The 17,458-nt window shown below is 37.6% G+C and overlaps 1 protein-coding gene across 1 annotated transcript; it reads left to right on the plus strand.

The window, feature by feature from the left end:
* Positions 1–201: 201 nt before the first annotated feature.
* On the plus strand, positions 202–16,131 carry LOC149089820 (chymotrypsin-like elastase family member 1). Its single transcript, XM_089249617.1, has 9 exons — positions 202–370; positions 7,905–8,059; positions 8,232–8,472; positions 9,162–9,272; positions 12,705–12,927; positions 13,051–13,174; positions 13,625–13,787; positions 15,676–15,803; positions 15,904–16,131. The coding sequence occupies exons 1-9, from the start codon at positions 307–309 to the stop codon at positions 16,087–16,089; spliced, it is 1,395 nt and encodes a 464-aa protein (XP_089105743.1). The 5' UTR covers positions 202–306; the 3' UTR covers positions 16,090–16,131.
* Positions 16,132–17,458: the final 1,327 nt, after the last annotated feature.

Raw genomic sequence — 17,458 nt, forward strand, 5'->3', positions numbered from 1 at the left:
TAATAAATAAGAACACAAACCGAAAAAAATATACATATTTTTTAGAAAATTATATGCAATCTGTCTCAATTCTTTTCAAGATAATCTCTATAACGACAGAACCTGTATCAAGTACCAATTTAGTGATAAGACAATCTAACATTAGGTTGTTTCCCACGCATCTGTTTTTCCTGTACCCCATTCTTTTCTCTCAACGGAATCATAATCAGCGATTAGCCTTCCAAGAGTATTAGTAAGGATACCAACACAGCAAAAACCACCAGTGGACCTCTGGAATCGGATCCGGCTGGTTCTTTCCAATCACCAATGTCGCCGCTGATTCCAACGGTAGTGGTATTCCTCTTTGCGTGGGATACGGCATCTGCTCGCGGTAAGATATACTACATCGTCTTGAATTATATTAAAGACAGTTTATGTCACCGATGAAATTCATAACGAATATATGAATTATTGAGAACGTTAAGTAAAACATTTTGTGATTTTAAGTAACGAGAATTCGTTTATTTCACAGTGTTGGATACATATTGCTTCCATTGAAAATACTAGAAACATATTTCTGAAATGATATTATTAAGCATTGTTGCTACTTGTAACAGAACTATATAGATTTCAAGGTCTCCGGTCAGCTCTTCCGGTTAATTTAAAGATACATTTTATTCAATACTATTTTCTTTGGCACTTTATCTTCGAGGGCACTTTTGTGAGAAATCAATTTGCATTAAGAACAGGGTTGGAGACTTTTCTCTTGGTTTTCTCTCTCGTCGAAAACTCTTCGACATCAACACTTCATTGCTTACATTTTTATTTTATGTCTATTGTTTTTTAATTATTATTTAGTTTTTTGTTCTATTGCTCTTTTCAATGGCTGAAACAGAAACGACTATTTATTTTGCAGTAATTTAACTTATCAATGCGTAAATGTCTCATGCCTTCATCCTTTCTCTTACACTTTTTTCTCAAAAAAATACGTGCAAAATTATTTATGTACGTGTGTGAAATCAGCAAGAGGAATTTAAAAAAATGGTTTGCGCATATGAGAAGCTAAGCATTTAGAGCTTACCGTATTCTCCCGCATTAGCCGGCATGCCGGTAAACTCAAGTAACACCAGGTTCTTGAATGATGGTGGGGGCTCTGGACCGTTCATGGCACGGCAGGAAAAGCGAAGTTTAATAAGAATCAGAGTATGCATTTAGACGCGTATCCCACTGTCGGCACAGTGGTGGTCGGCTGAAGTTGATTTTCTGTGGTTCCCAACTTCGAGGCGCAAATGCGAGCCAATCTCTCCTTTGAAAAGACTCGCCACAGAGAGCAACGGGCCTACAAAGGTGCAATAAATCAATCGTTACACCTCACTCATGGTTAAAAAAGGTGACCGCAGATGACAGCACTACACAAAACAAGCGCTACGTAGAAACAAACTTCACGCGAATATCACACACACACGCATTCCGGTATGTGCCAATTCATCAGAAATTTAGTAGAGGAATGTGTACGATATGCATGTATGATGAAGTAGTACTAGCATTGATTCAGTCAATTGAATGAATTTTTAGCATAAAGATATTGAAGCATTTTCCAGAATCTGACTGGAATTTCAGATGGAACGTGTACGAAACTTTTAGTGTGTTTTTATCAGTCTATTAAAGTATTATAAAATAATTTTATAAAACTTGACAAATGCTCATAAGCCTACCGGTTGCATTTGTCCGAACTTAGACGATAAACGTATTGGGTGAATTTTTCAATTTTGATAAAAATGCCTTTTAGAAAAATTTCATTGTGTAATACCGTCCGAAAAAACTTTCTAAAAATTATAAAAAGCTGAAGTAATATATAAATATAAATATATAAATATAAATATATATATATATATATATATATATATATCATGTCCTTCGACAAGGAGAACAACAAAAAAAAAATATCTATTGATTAAACACCAATTCCAGGTTGTGGCGTCACGGGAAATATTTTTCTATAGGGTTGTGGATTGGATAAATGGATATACACACAGCTTACCCTCGGGGGTCGCAAATTCTGAGTGAATGTACACGTTTAAAAAAGAATCACGATAAACATATTAGTGGGGTAAATCAAGAAGCTATTCATACTTTAATAAGACAGTCATAATCTCTTTATGTGCAGTATATTATATTTTATCATAATTATATTGGTACATTATTATATTGCTCTGATTTGGTTATTGTACGGGGTGATTATAAAAAAAAACTATCCCGACATATGGGCCCCTAACTATCATACCATTCACAGAAACTGAATGAAATTTTGGCATAAGGTACTTTGAGGTATGCACTCAAGAATGATATGGAAAACAACAGTGTCACTCTGACAGTTAAGGTTACAGTGAGAAAATTTCGAAAATATCAAATGGCAACACCAAGTTTTTTGTTTGGAATGCGATCTCCATACTGAAAAACACTAAATAGCGTTGGAATGGCACCTGTAGCACGAAAATCCCCGGAGCTAGGCAAGGAAAAAGTGAAAAGGACTTTGCCGTGCACCAGAGCATTAATGTTCGTATCATTCGTCACACCTTTTCTTCGGCTGAGATCCCAGCCTGATTAGTCCTCCACAAGGTCATGTGGAAAACACAATAAAATGCTTTATTTCATGCTGCTTCTCTGTCCTTATTGGTTGTCCTCACTTTTAGCCTATCTACCGCCGGTGATTTTCATGCTACAGTTGCCGTTCGAACGCTATTTAGGGTTTTTCACAATGGAGATCACATTCCAATACAAAAAACTTGGTGTTGCCATTTGATATTTTCGAAATTTTCTCACTGTAACCTTAACTGTTAGAGTGACACTGTTGTTTTCCGTGTCCGGAAAATTCACCGCCAGCAATTCACCGACAACAATTCACCGCCGGAAAATTCACCGACCAACAATTCACCGCTAGGAAAATTCACCGACCATCAATTCACCGCCATGCAATTCACCGCTAGGAAAATTCACCGACCGACAATTCACCGCCATGCAATTCACCACTAGGAAAATTCACCGCTAGGAAAATTCACCGCTAGGAAAATTCACCGACCGACAATTCACCGCCATGCAATTCACCACTAGGAAAATTCACCGCTGGGAAAATTCACCGACAACAGTTCAATGCGAGGGAGTGAGCGATTGAGTTACTGAGTGAGTGAGTGACTGAGTGACCGAGTCAGTGATTGAGTGGCTGAGTGACCGAGTCAGTGATTGAGTGACTGAGTGACCGAGTCAGTGATTGAGTGACTGAGTGACCGAGTCAGTGATTGAGTGACCGAGTGAGTAAATGATTGAGTGACCGAGTCAGTGAATGAGTGACCGAGTGAGTGAGTGACCCAGTGAGTGACTGAGTGACCGAGTAAGTAAGTGATTGAGTGACCGAGTGAGTGACCGAGTAAGTAAGTGACTGAGTGACCGAGTAAGTAAGTGATTGAGTGACCGAGTGAGTGAGTGACCCAGTGAGTGAGTGACCCAGTGAGTGACTGAGTGACCGAGTGAGTAAGTGATTGAGCGGGTGAGTGAGTGACCCAGTAGTGACTGAGTGACTGAGTAAGTGATTGAGCGGATCAGTGAGTGACCCAGTAGTGACTGAGTGACCGAGTGAGTGAGTGACCCAGTGAGTGACTGAGTGAACGAGTAAGTGAATGAGTGACCCAGTGACCGAGTAAGTAAGTGATTGAGTGACCGAGTAAGTAAGTGATTGAGTGACCGAGTGAGTGAGTGATCCAGTAGTGACTGAGTGACTCAGTGAGTGACTGAGTGACCGAGTAAGTGATTGAGCGAGCGAGTAAATTGGTTAGTGAGTGAATGGTCAGTAAGTGAGTGAGGGAGTGAGTGAATTGGTTAGTTAGTCAGTTTTTAACCTAGTAGTGTCACAAATGATTAAAAAATCCGATTGTTCCGAAAACGTATTTATGATGAAGTGTTGATTTGAAGACACTTGTATCGGGCGTCCTCTTCGTCGTGGTGGTCGTCGTCAGCCGCGCTTTGACATTTGGAACTGCTTTCAAGGAACGCGTAACGATTTACCAACAATTCTATAGAAGGATGGCATCGAGCGTTCCAACAGCAATTATCTGCTCACCACCCAGATATATGGAAGTTCATCGGTGCCATAAAAAGAGAACAGAGTTTGAATGAAGTTCGGATGGAGCAAATTGTAAGTGGACAAAACCATCACATTAGGAGAAAGAAATACCGGGACTCTGCGCAGAGATTAACATACCCCCTGTGAGTGGCCACGAAAATTTTTAATTTTTATCAATTTTAAAACGAATAAAATCCAGGGCCCACATCCAGTAACGGGGACCCAATACGCAGATATTTAGTGGGACACCCATGCACTGGATTTATCTCGGACTCCGCTGTTGAAAATTCTACAATGTTAAACGACAGAAAAGAATGAGATTCATCCAGTGCCCCAAAATGAAACGAGACCCCTGACTCGGAAGCCAATCGGGCATCCCCCTGTGAGGGCCACTGCAAATATTCATTTTACCAACGAATAAAATCGAGCCCCCCCCCCCCCCTCACGCAATTACCCTTGACCGAATTCGCAAATTTTATGGGGTCCCAGACTGGATATACCTTGGGCTTCCCCTATCGCAAGGACCCCTGGAAATGAAACTTTTTAACTTCCCCATGAAGGTATATGTGCAATCCCCCGGGTACCCCGACCCTGTATGTTGGGAGCACTGGTGATATATGTATATTTTACTTATACATACCTCTCGGCATGACCCCCACGAGGGCAGGGCTGGCAGGGGCAGGAACGTTTCTTATCGCTTTTTGATATTTTCACACTATAAATTAAGCACAGAGGGGCCCGTGAAAAAGCTGGTTTGGGGGCCCGCCATCCATTTCAGCTTAGGGGACCTGCTGTAGGATGTGGGAAACTCGGGGTACATGCACATTACTTGGTCCCGATGTGTCAAATGGGTCCCGATATATGCAAGAGTTAAATGAAAACTTGACCCCAAAATCGTAACCGACTTCCTTAACACAAAAACGTAACAGATTTCGTTTCACTCAAAAAACGTCACCGACTCCCGTGAAAAAAAAATCGTCACTAATTTCCGTTGCATAGGAAGTATATATATACGTATATAGTAAATATATAGTACATATACTAGATACGCACTAAGGCGGGATTCCTGAAAGTTCATCACGTGAAATCGCGGGTAACAGTTAGTTCATCATAAAAAAAATCCATTGGTTACTGATGATCAGCGATGTTTTTTATAACATCAAAGTGATAACAGGACATGATTTTAAGCATTTTTAGGAAGTTAATTCATCGCGTATCCACTTACTTTATTATCTTTTAATTCTGTTATTATCTCTTTTAACATTTCATTAGAAGTTTCTGAGTAAAACAGAGTTAATGGAATTCTGTTGAATATACTATCTTGTATTGGGCAACAGCAATTTGTAATTTATACAAATACAAGGCCACAACAGGCAAAACGCCCAGCGAGGTGGCTGAGAAAAAGATGCCCACAATAAATATGGATGTCATATATTTCAAAAATACAGCAACCCGAATCCGTATCATCTGAATTTCTTCTCATAAAGTCATTATTTAAACTTTCCGCCATATCTTTAGGATATGGCACTTACTCACTCAATAGATCACTCACTCACTAGATCGCTCACTCACTTAGCAGCTCGCTCGCTCGCTCGCTCACGGACTGACTTACTCGCTCATTGAATCAGTAACCCACTCGGTCACTCAGGGCCGTATTCACCGACATGGTTTAAACAGTAGTCACAATTTTTGGATAAGAGATCACCATAGATTGGTTAAAAACCTGAATTTAACCAATCCGTGTCGATCTCTTATCCAAAAATTGTGTGTGTGTGTGTGTGACTACAGTTTAAACCATGTCGGTGAATACGGCCATCAGTCACTCACTGGGTCACTCAGTCACTCATTCACTCACTGGGTCACTCAGTCACTCATTCACTCACTGGGTCACTCACTCACTCAGTAACTCAATCGCTTATTCCCTCGCTAACTGACTCGCATCGAACTGTCTGCGGTGAATTGCATGGCGGTGAATTGTTGGTCGGTGAATTTTCCTAGCGGTGAATTGCATGGCGGTGAATTGTTGGTCGGTGAATTTTCCTAGTGGTAAATTGCATGGCGGTGAATTGTTGGTCGGTGAATTTTCCTAGCGGTGAATTGCATGGCGGTGAATTGTTGGTCGGTGAATTTTCCTAGTGGTAAATTGCATGGCGGTGAATTGTTGGTCGGTGAATTTTCCTAGCGGTGAATTGCATGGCGGTGAATTGTTGGTCGGTGAATTTTCCTAGTGGTAAATTGCATGGCGGTGAATTGTTGGTCGGTGAATTTTCCTAGCGGTGAATTGCATGGCGGTGAATTGTTGGTCGGTGAATTTTCCTAGTGGTAAATTGCATGGCGGTGAATTGTTGGTCGGTGAATTTTCCTAGCGGTGAATTGCATGGCGGTGAATTGTTGGTCGGTGAATTTTCCGGCGGTGAATTTTCCGTAAACCGTTGTTTTCCATATCATTCTTGAGCGCATACCTCAAAGTACCTTATGCCAAAATTTCATTCAGTTTCTGTGAATGGTATGATAGTTAGGGGCCCATATGTCGGGATAGTTTTTTATAATCACCCTGTATTTTTATATCTATATATATAAAATTGATTTTCTGTGTGTGTGTGTGTATGTTCTCTATACAAATCTACAATTTTAGCATAAAATTTTGCATATTTTCGCAAAATTTTGCATATATTCCAAATGGGACCTGACTTGAACGATAGGCTACTTTAAAATTTCGTCAGACCAGGGCAAATGCCCCAAATGGGCAAAAAACTGTCCGGCAACAATGGTTTTTGGGCCTCAACAATCACTTTCCGAACGTTTACTTTGGTTACCGTGGTTCCCTAGCAATGCGTTTCAGACGTGTATATGCCTTTTACAACGGTTTGTCACTTCTTTAATCCTGTTAGTATATGTATGATAGTTTATGCCTTTATAATGGTTTGCCACATTTTCAATATACTCTCAGTAATGAGGCTTTTTGAATAGACGTCATAACCATCATCAGCATCGCTTTGAGAGTCAGGAAAAGGGTGATCCTCATAGAAATCAGTGCTTAAATTGTCGATTTTACTATAGAAATGCGGAAATTAGTGGGATTTTCCGCCCCATAATTTTAAATAATTTTAAAAATTGTATTGAATTCTCGATTTTTGAAATATTCAGTTCGCTTAGAGATATACGAAGCCCAGGAGATTAAATATGAAGTAATTAGCCAAACCTATACTTTTGAGTTGGATATTCGAGCAATATCATTGATTTCATTTATATCTTCTCAAGTATGAAAATTAATGTCTCCATATTGTCTCTTTTGATATTTATTTGCATAAATTCATGTGGGTTAGGATATTTTAAAATTAATTATGAGCCCGTGAAAAGTGCATCGAAAAAATTCCACAGCTTTAACTAAGGATTTTTGGAAGCTGGAACAGACAGATGGATAACTTGAAGTTCAGGGGGGGGGGGGATCGAAATACCTAGCACCCCTTAAAAAAAGAAAAATATATATTCATTTCTACGTTTCTGTGTAAATCTAGATTTGTTTATTTCGCGCCGGTCGCCATATTGGTTAACTTGGACACGGTTTGTATGTCCCTCAAGAAAAAGAAAGGGAGATATCACGTGATCCAAAAAAGCCTCATTGAAGAAAACCCGGGCAGCGCCGGGTATTATAGCTAGTAGTTATGATATATTTGACATACATATTTTTACAGGCATCTTTTTTCAGCCACCTTTTGGGAATTTTGCCTCTTGTGGCATTTATATTTGTTTATCCTTGAAAGAATGTAATTTTAATTTTTTTTTTCACATCAATATGAAATTTCAGATGAAGAACCTGGATGTTACTATAGTGGCACCTACCCGTTGGTACTTGATGCCGCCAAGCAATCTGTGGGAGAGATAATGTCACCCTCTTATAAGGAAGGACAGTATCCAAATAATGCTTACTGTGACTACACCATCAAGGCTCCACCGGGTTACGTAAGTACCACGATTCTAATACCTGGAGGGGTTTTTTTTTTGTTTTTTTTTTGCATGTGAATTTATATGTATTCGTGATTTGAGAAATTATTATGGTTTTTTTTTTTTTTGCTCTGGTGGGCTAAAGTTGTTACGTTTAAATATAGTTGTTATGTCAAATTTATAAAATCAGGTTATAAAGTTGACGTTCATCGATATGGATTTAGAACCATATAATAGATGCGGTGCGGATAAAGTTTACATAGTGGATGGCCCGTCACAGAAAGGTGAAGATCTCGGTGTTTATTGTGGCTACGATCCTCCGCCATTCCCCGTGGTTTCGACGAAGGAAGGAATGCACCTCAGTTTCAGGACCGACAGGCAAATACAGAGAAGAGGCTTCCGAGCTCGATATGAAGCTATTCTGCCAACAGGTTATTTTCATTGTAATTCCCGAATATTAAGAAGTCACCAACGAATAAGGCAAATGTACGAAACGTACACAAACTTTTAATACATTTCGACACCAGTGGGTGTCGTTTTCAGAGGAGTATATATTTAACCATTTATCACGCTGTCCGAGGATCCCACGTGGATTGAGCACCAAATCTTTATTCTCGGTTGCTCAGCGGAAAAAAGTACGTCGTTCACTTCATTCTGGACACGACGTTTGGAGTGAACAGACGTACTTTTTTAAGTGATAAACCGAAAGATTTGGCACTCAATCCAAGTGGATCAGCTTGATAAGTGGTTAAATATCTTTTCCTCTGGAGAAAACACTCAATGGTGTCGAAATGTATTACGGGTCTGTGTATTTTTCGTGTATTTGCCTTATTCGTTGGTGACGTCTTAATATTCTTGGGCAAAGTTGATCTACTCTTCAAATCACCAAATAACTTGAATTTTTATAATTTTATATGAAATTTATATATTGTTGCAATAAAATACTGCTACAAATGAGACTGCATGGTTGCATTATTGTGTATGAAACTATTTAATGAAAAAATGTATATGGTTAAGATTTTATCTGCGTCACATGGTAACATGATACGGTGATCTATGTGCATATATATATTATTTATATTTATTTATTTATTTTATTTTCTCAACATGATTTCGACAGAGGTTTGCCCACGTGGCCAGTACAAATGTTCGAACAACAGATGTTACACTGCGGAGCAGAAATGCAATGGTAAAGATGAATGTCTCGATGGATCTGATGAAGCAGGTTGCAGTGAGTATTCTCAGTTGTTCTTTTTTCTATAGCAGTTACCGTACTGACTAGGATTTTTTGTAAATGAGAATTTAAATTATCACAAAAAAATGAGTAACTTTGCCTGGTTTTAATTTACACAAAAATTGCCACGTTTTTAAGACAAATAAATCACACTGGTCGAATGGTCGACGCGTTTCGGCTCTTCAATGGAGAGCCGTCATCAGGACCTCGTGGTCAGAACTCACACGAATGAAGAGTGATGTTTACGTCTGGTCGTCCGAAGAGTTCGCCTTTGTATTTGCTGCGTCCGAGTGGTCTTTGGATGCGAATTGGGGAGCCATCTGTTGTAAAGTGTTGAAAGTTTTTTCACGACTGAGGTTAATAAAGCCTGTCCAAGCTGACGAAATAGGTGGTGTGTTTCTTCCATCATTAACGAGGAAATTCTGGCATGTTCTGATGAAGTATCCCTCGAGAAAATTCAATTCCGAATTGTGTGTTGCTTTTTTAAAAACAAATGCTTTGTCAAAATCAAAATGATGTGAATGTTGCCAGCAGTGTTGGGCAATAGCCGAATTATCCGTCCGTCCCTTCTCAACATGCTTTCGGTGTTCGAGAACTCGAATATTTAGATTTCTTCTAGTTTGGCCAATATATCCATTTTCACAATTCTTGCATGGGATGAAGTAGATACCAGATTCTTTGGAGGGTGAGATAGGATCTTTCAGATGGGAAAAGGTGAGTATATTTGTTGGCTGGAATATTGTATGGAAGTCAAATTTCTTGAAGATAGAAGAGATCATGAAACTTGAAGAAACGAATGGAAGAACAACGGTATTAGAAAACTGTTTTGAGTCAGCTGGGAGCAGGTTCGTGGTGCATGTCTGGGTCATTTTTCTGAGGACCTTGTCGATGATAAAAGGTGAAAAACCCCGATTAGAAGCGATGTCACGAAGGATATTGAGTTCATTCTGGAGGGAGGCTGAATCACTGCAAAGTTTTAGTGCTCGATGAACAAAAGAAGAAAATGCCGAAAGTTTCTGATTGGGAGGATGAAAGGATTTTGCATGAGGTGGCATGGAGATAGCGAATGGCTTACGGTACACAGATGTATGAAATTCAGTGTCTGTCTTTTTAATGAGCACGTCGAGAAAAGGCAGTATATTATTTTTTTCCATTTCATAGGTGAATTCAATATGTGGGTCAATAGAATTCATAGAATTGAATAACTCAGTGACATTGACATCAGTCTCATCAACTAAAGTGAATGTGTCATCAACATACCTGATCCAAAGTTTGAAGTGGTGGGTTTCCAAAAGTTTTGTTTCGAAAAAATCCATATATATGTCACAGAGGATAGGCGAGAGTGGGTTGCCCATGGCAAGACCTTCTGTTTGGCGGTAAAACTTTCCAAACACTGAAAAATAATTGTGCGATACACAAAGTTGGGTGAGTTGACATATTTCTTCGATTTCAATCGAGGAGAAGTGGAATTCTTGCAGACGTTGTTTCAGGAAAGAAATTGCACCGCTGATGGGAATGTTAGTAAACATGGATTTGATATCGAAGGAAATCATTGAGCTTTATTAACCTCAGTCGTGAAAAAACTTTCAACACTTTACAACAGATGGCTCCCCAATTCGCATCCAAAGACCACTCGGACGCAGCAAATACAAAGGCGAACTCTTCGGACGACCAGACGTAAACATCACTCTTCATTCGTGTGAGTTCTGACCACGAGGTCCTGATGACGGCTCTCCATTGAAGAGCCGAAACGCGTCGACCATTCGACCAGTGTGATTTATTTGTCTTAAAAACGTGGCAATTTTTGTGTAAAAATAAAGAATTTAAATTGCTATTCTCAAACCGAATTCATCCTTACTTAGAAGAGCCACCAAAATCAATATTTCAAAGAATGTAATTGGATCCAAAATATTCAATACCAAAATCGCAAAAGTGTAATTTCATAAAATAACTCAAGGTCATGTAAAAAATCCATAACTAAAATCAAAGTTCATTCCGTGTAAAATAAGTAAATCTCTATCATATATGAATTGAGTTTTAAATACCTGTATGTTTTGCTTCAATGTAGTTCATGCGCTGAAGAACATGGATATCCTCTTCATATCCGAGCATTCATATTTTTCTGGAATTTTCAAAATGTTTTTTTTGCATTTGTGATACTCAAAAAATTCATAAATGTTGTTTTTTTTTTTTTTTTTTTTTTTTTTTTCTCAATTAAGATTATGCAGGGTATTTTCATCTTCACATAAAATTATTACAGAATTTTATTGCTAAGCTTTCTGTAATAAATCACACTTTTCCCGGATGCAATTTTTCCTGGAAATCATCTTGAAAAATACCCCTGAAATTGATCTTTCTGCCCTCAGATAAAAGCCGGCAAAGATCACATTCACCACATCATTTGTAACTCAAAAACTTACAGAATCTTCTAAGTTAGGACTTGGCATCCTGAGGTTGAAAGAAAAAATTCTACCGTGAGAAAAGTCAACCCATATATTTGTGGCACCAGGGTCTGAAAAGGATAAAAAATGGTTTGATACATTATAATCTATCATCAATGGTAACTTCATTAAAACAAAATTAATAAGTATTTTATTGTTTTTAAAGTCGTTACAGTCCATCATTATTAAATATGTAAGATAATGAGAAAACCGTTTCATCATTTCATATCTTGCTTCATTTGAAAGTATTTGATCCGTTATAGTAAATGGTTCAAGCAAGTCTTATGAAGGAATCACATAGATGAATAAAAATATACACATTGTACATGCATGTTTCATAAATGATGAAAGTAATTTAACAAAATCAAACAAAATGACCAGTTTAATTCGCATTTATTTTTCATTACTTATCTGTACAATTATCTGTAATGACTACGTAATGCGATTCACGGTTTTATTAAAGAAAACATTTTTTTCCATTCAAACAAATTTTATATAAAATCTCAGTTACTTTTGAATTGCTAGAATTGAATTTTCTTAAATACTTTTTATGTTCTCATTCAACTTTCGAAATAAATGAATTTCTTTTTCTTCAATAGAAAAAATTCTCACTAAAATTGTATGATTTCACTTACATCAAACATCATTTCATCTGTAACAAACAGTAGTTGAGTAAATATAAGAATTAAAATGTGAAAATCTCTTATAAATAATGACAAAAAGTCAAATTTTCTCAATTTTTATTATACTTACAGAAATTTAGTCCATAACAAGAAACAAAAAACCTAGTCGATTTTTCTTCGATTAAAGTTGTGAACTGGAAATCAATGGACCATAGTTATTTATTTATTTGTTTAATTATGATTACAGTTAATATTATTATAATCATATATTATGATTACAGTTCATATTATCATAATTATACATTATGACAACAGTTAAAATAATTATTATAATTATTATAATTATACTATTCTTTCACATTTAGATCGACCATTACCGAGCTATACTTGCGGCACAGGCCCTATACAACCGATGGAACTTTCTGACACCGGTGCAGATCGTGTAGTCGGTGGTATGGAAGCCCGACCGCACAGTTGGCCGTGGCAAGCGGACATGCAAATGGAACTGTATTACCCTAATAGTCACCAGTGTGGTGCTACGTTACTCAATCCGCAGTGGGTGATGACAGCTGCTCACTGTCTCCAGGGGTAAAAAATGCATTCGTTTTTTTGTTTCATTTTCGGTCGTCAAAAATTATTTTGCTTATTTTCTTCAAAAAATATTTTAATCTGTTGATAGAAGTGAAATAAATAACGACTGTCTTTGACCAGGGGTGGTTTGGCAAAATATTGGAGGATACATTTGGGGAATCACCACAAATTTAAAAGAGATAAATACGAGCAAGTCCGTCTGGTTGAGAGAATTGTGCTGTATCCTGGATACACGGGTGATGAAGTGAGTATTATATACATACGAATCCCATTATGAAGAACTCTAAGAGACCGGAGAAATCACTTCGTTATAAAGGAATTCAAAAGGTTTTTGCATTGTTCCTATGCAATGTAAACATTTCTGGGGGCTTAGAAAAGTGTTCGTTAAAACGAGATTTTTGCTAAAACGGGATTTGACTGTAGTATATTTTTGAATGTTGTGAAAACTTGATAAATCCAAATCAATAATTAAGGAGAATTATAATAATGTTTATGGAGAATTGATGAAAATTTGTTTTGTGACGGATAATTTCGACTGGCTCTATAACAAAATGAAAATTGGGAACATATTAAACATTTCTCTATTTTAGAACTGCATTTTACATTTATAAATTTGACTGCACTGAATCTCACAGTCTTTCTGATATATTTGGTATTAAACAAAGAACTATATTCATTTTTTTCCGTTTAACAGATCATTGGAAAACATATAAATTTCGATCATGACATCGCTCTGATGAAACTCAACGCACCAGTAGAGATAACGGATGGTGTGAGGCCAGCATGTCTACCTCCTGAAAATTACACTGAAGTAATCGGTACGCAATGTCAAGCAACCGGATGGGGCGAGACCAGAGGTAAGTACTGGGTATCGGGAATCAATTCCCATTTCGAAATGGAACCGAGTTCAACCATATTAGATTAGCTGTAGTTAGAATGGAGTTCCTATACAAACAAGTATCACAGCATGTGTATTCACTGATGAACAAAAATCTTGACAAAGTTTCTGCATCCGAAACGAAAACATTTCTTATGTGATCGGGTGTGTTGAACATGAATTCAACTATATAAAAGCTTGATTGTCTACGTTTTTTTTTTAAATCACACATTTAAGAAGCATATAATAATGTAATGCAACACACTGAAACACATCATATGTGTCCAGAAAAAACAAATGTACAGAAATTCAGCAGAAATATATGTGTAGAAACTCCCCAAAATATATGTGTAGAAACTCCCCAAAATATATGTGTAGAAACTCCCCAAAATATATATAGAAGCATTAATATACACAAAAGTATAACGTAAACACATAGAAACGAAAATGTAGTAAAACAGCGTTTCTCAACCTATGATCCGTGAACCAACTCTCGTATACGTGATTCGTAAGCACAAACTTCGCAATTTAATTCTGAATGAAAAGTTATTCAAATGTTGTAATACTGACATTAGTAATATCCGTAATTGTCAAATTAAAATTCCATGCACTTACTCGCACTTAGGTTCATGATACCGCATCGAGAGGGGAAATTGCTAACTGTAAAAAAAAAACCAATTAAATAAATTTTACTACTAATCACTGCTAACATTACTGAAAGATGGGGTTACTACATATCACAGTAAATCATGCATTTCACGAAACAAAACAACAACAAAAAACATTCAAATGACTTGGTGACCATAATCTCATTGAGGAAAAAATGTGAGGAACTGTTCTTTTTCAAATCAAAAACGGTAAAATACGAGTATCGCCAATTGTCAACAAAAGCGATGCTATTAGTTGGCAAAATCACTAATTGTTGTTAAAATTGCTGAAATGCAAAGAGAAATTTAGGGCTACTGGAAAGCATTACACGTAAAAAACGTTGCATTTTTTTCATTATCTTACAAACATTTCAGATGGATATTCATACTTACATAGCAATAATTTTCATAGTATATTTCATAAGTTTTGACGTTATATTGTGCTCACAATTTCAGTAAATATTACGAATTTCCAAATAAGCATCGTGGAAAAACGGGACAAATGAGTGAAAAAAAATCGTAAATATAAAAAATACATTGGTCTGTCGAATTGTTGCAGACATTTTACTGATCCTTGGGTTCAGAAAGGTTAAGAAATGTTGCATTAAAGCAAAATAATTCATTCACCTGACACGTATTTCGTTTTGCATTACGCTTGTACGAGACATATAGATAACCTCTTGCAATTGTCCAACAGCAGTCAGCCAGCACTTATGTTGAGCATTTTCCCTAGTAACGTTATTCTATGGCCTTTGCCAGTTTTTAAACAAACATTATTGCTCATAAAGCACTTTTTATCTGGGCAATACAAGATTCATTGAAAGACTGGTTATTTGTGGAGATGAAGATTATTACAAGGAAGAAAATTCATCTCTGTTGTTGGAAGGCTCCGTATATGGAACCTTAACATGTATATTGAAAGACTAGTCTTCAATGAATCTTGTATTAACAAGTGGAGAGGATTTCTATATAACAGGGCAATTTCTCATAAACAAGAGCAAATAAAACTTTTTCGTGGTAATATTTGTGTTCAGCAGCTTTTGGAATTGTATATTTCCATCGGCCGTATTCACCACCACAGTTTAAACTACAATCGCAGGTTAAACGATAAGCGATCGACACGGATTGGTTAAAATCCTCAATTTAACCAATCCGTTTCAATCTTCAATCCTTTTGCCTGTTTTAACTTTGTAAGAATTCATTTTCTGTCGATTATTTAAGGATCAGGAAGTAACGATGCTCTTAAGCAAGCCGAGATGTACGTACAGACGGAGGAAAGGTGTCCTTCGGGTAGGAGGCAATACTCGATATGTCTGGACAGCCGCAGAGGTCTTCAAGGGGTATGCCATGTAAGCATTTTTTTTTTTTTTGGGCCCACTTGCTCTAGGAGGACTAAGTAGTATTCCCAATTGTTTTCTGTTATTAAGTCATGTCTTTTTTATTTCACAGGGTGACAGCGGCGGACCTCTGGCGTGCAAAGTCAATAACAAATGGCACGTACTTGGAGTTGCGAGTTTCGTGACGCGGACGAATTTCATGTCTGGACTCTGTTCAGTTGGAGGAACGATGTCTGTGTACAACCGGGTCTCAAACAAAATCTCGTGGATCAATCATATGATTGAGAAGTTCAGTTGAAATGCAAAATCGAAATGATGTAATAAATCATGAACGAAGCCATATGAATATTTTCAGACATTTTCTCTCACACGTGTATTTTTATTTCTACTGCTATTCGTATCGAATTTAGAAATCAATTTCAACAAAAATCACAGAAGTTAAGCCTTGAATTAAATACAAATAAAAAAGCCATAACAAGCAAATTCCTTACGAGGTGGCTGATAAAAGATGTACATAGAAATATGGATGCCAAATACTGTACCACTAAAATGCAGCAACCAAATATACGATCATACATCAGGAAGTAAAAACTAATAAATGAAAATATATATTACACTACCCATTAAAAAGATTACGGTTGGATCTAAGTATGAATATACTTCTTGATTTATCCCACCATGTCTATCGTACTTCTTTTTAAACGTGCCAATTGTATTAAAATTCTTGACCCCCTGGATGTAAGCAATTCCATTTATTAGGAGCTCTATATTAAAGAAAAACTCCCTGCAATACCACAACCTAGAATTGCTAAACGGTACTTGTGTCCCCCCGTCGAAGCAGTTGAATGACGGTATATTAATAACTCATGATGCATCCTATCGATTCCGTTGAAATTTTTAAACACATCGCTCATATCTTTCCGACATTTGTGTTCCTCCAATGTATACATATTACAGAAATTAAATCTTTCATCAAGCCTTGTGTGCCAACAAGAGCACCCGTAGCTCTTTTCTGAAACCCTCCCACAACCAAGGATATCTTCCTCTGTAATAGTATAGTCCCCAAATCCTTATGACATACTGCAGTCCAGGACGAACTAAGCCTCCGTAAAGCGGAAGAATGACTTTAGGAAAACGCGAGAACATTTTTCATTTTTTTAAGAATGAAGTCGAGAATTTTGTTCGCTTTACCACCGCTACGATTAACTGGAGGAGTGCTAGAGTACCCATCAAGACAAGGAGCAGTGGAACGATGGAACCTATGGTCGCAATACACCAAGTGTGTCGGAAAAGCAAAGCAGAAACACGTGCAACAAGCATAAGTCCTCGCTTTTAACGTCATTAATGCTGCGCCGGAGGAGAAGCAGCACTTGTGGACACACACTGAAGAACATGTGGAGCCTTCCACACCACTTCTCGTCATGTCCCGAATGTCACATAACTCGGACGGTGAATTGGATGTGGTGAACCTGTGGCATGGCCAACACGTTCACCGGACACTTAAACCCACTGGAGTTCTACTTGGTAAGGGAGGGGGAGCGCCCGTAAACTCTGCAGAAGATCTTGTCACAGGAATCTTTGTTGCAGCGAATAAGACCAATACGAGGAGTGTAGTCTTTCATTCATTGATGTGAACTGTACAACGTCGCCCTTGAACATGACTTTGA

The sequence above is a fragment of the Pholcus phalangioides genome, unplaced genomic scaffold (genome assembly GCF_987345545.1).
Source record: "Pholcus phalangioides strain wild (caught in Gottingen) unplaced genomic scaffold, Ppha-v1.0 ptg000001l_1, whole genome shotgun sequence".
NCBI lineage: Eukaryota > Metazoa > Arthropoda > Arachnida > Araneae > Pholcidae > Pholcus > Pholcus phalangioides.

Excerpts from the sequence above, each read along its gene's own strand:
- LOC149089820 (XM_089249617.1), top strand. The coding sequence starts at position 307 with ATGTCGCCGCTGATTCCAACGGTAGTGGTATTCCTCTTTGCGTGGGAT. Across the intron at positions 8,060-8,231 it reads TCAAGGCTCCACCGGGTTAC|GTTATAAAGTTGACGTTCAT; the intron begins GTAAGTACCACG and ends TTATAAAATCAG. Across the intron at positions 15,804-15,903 it reads GTCTTCAAGGGGTATGCCAT|GGTGACAGCGGCGGACCTCT; the intron begins GTAAGCATTTTT and ends TTTATTTCACAG.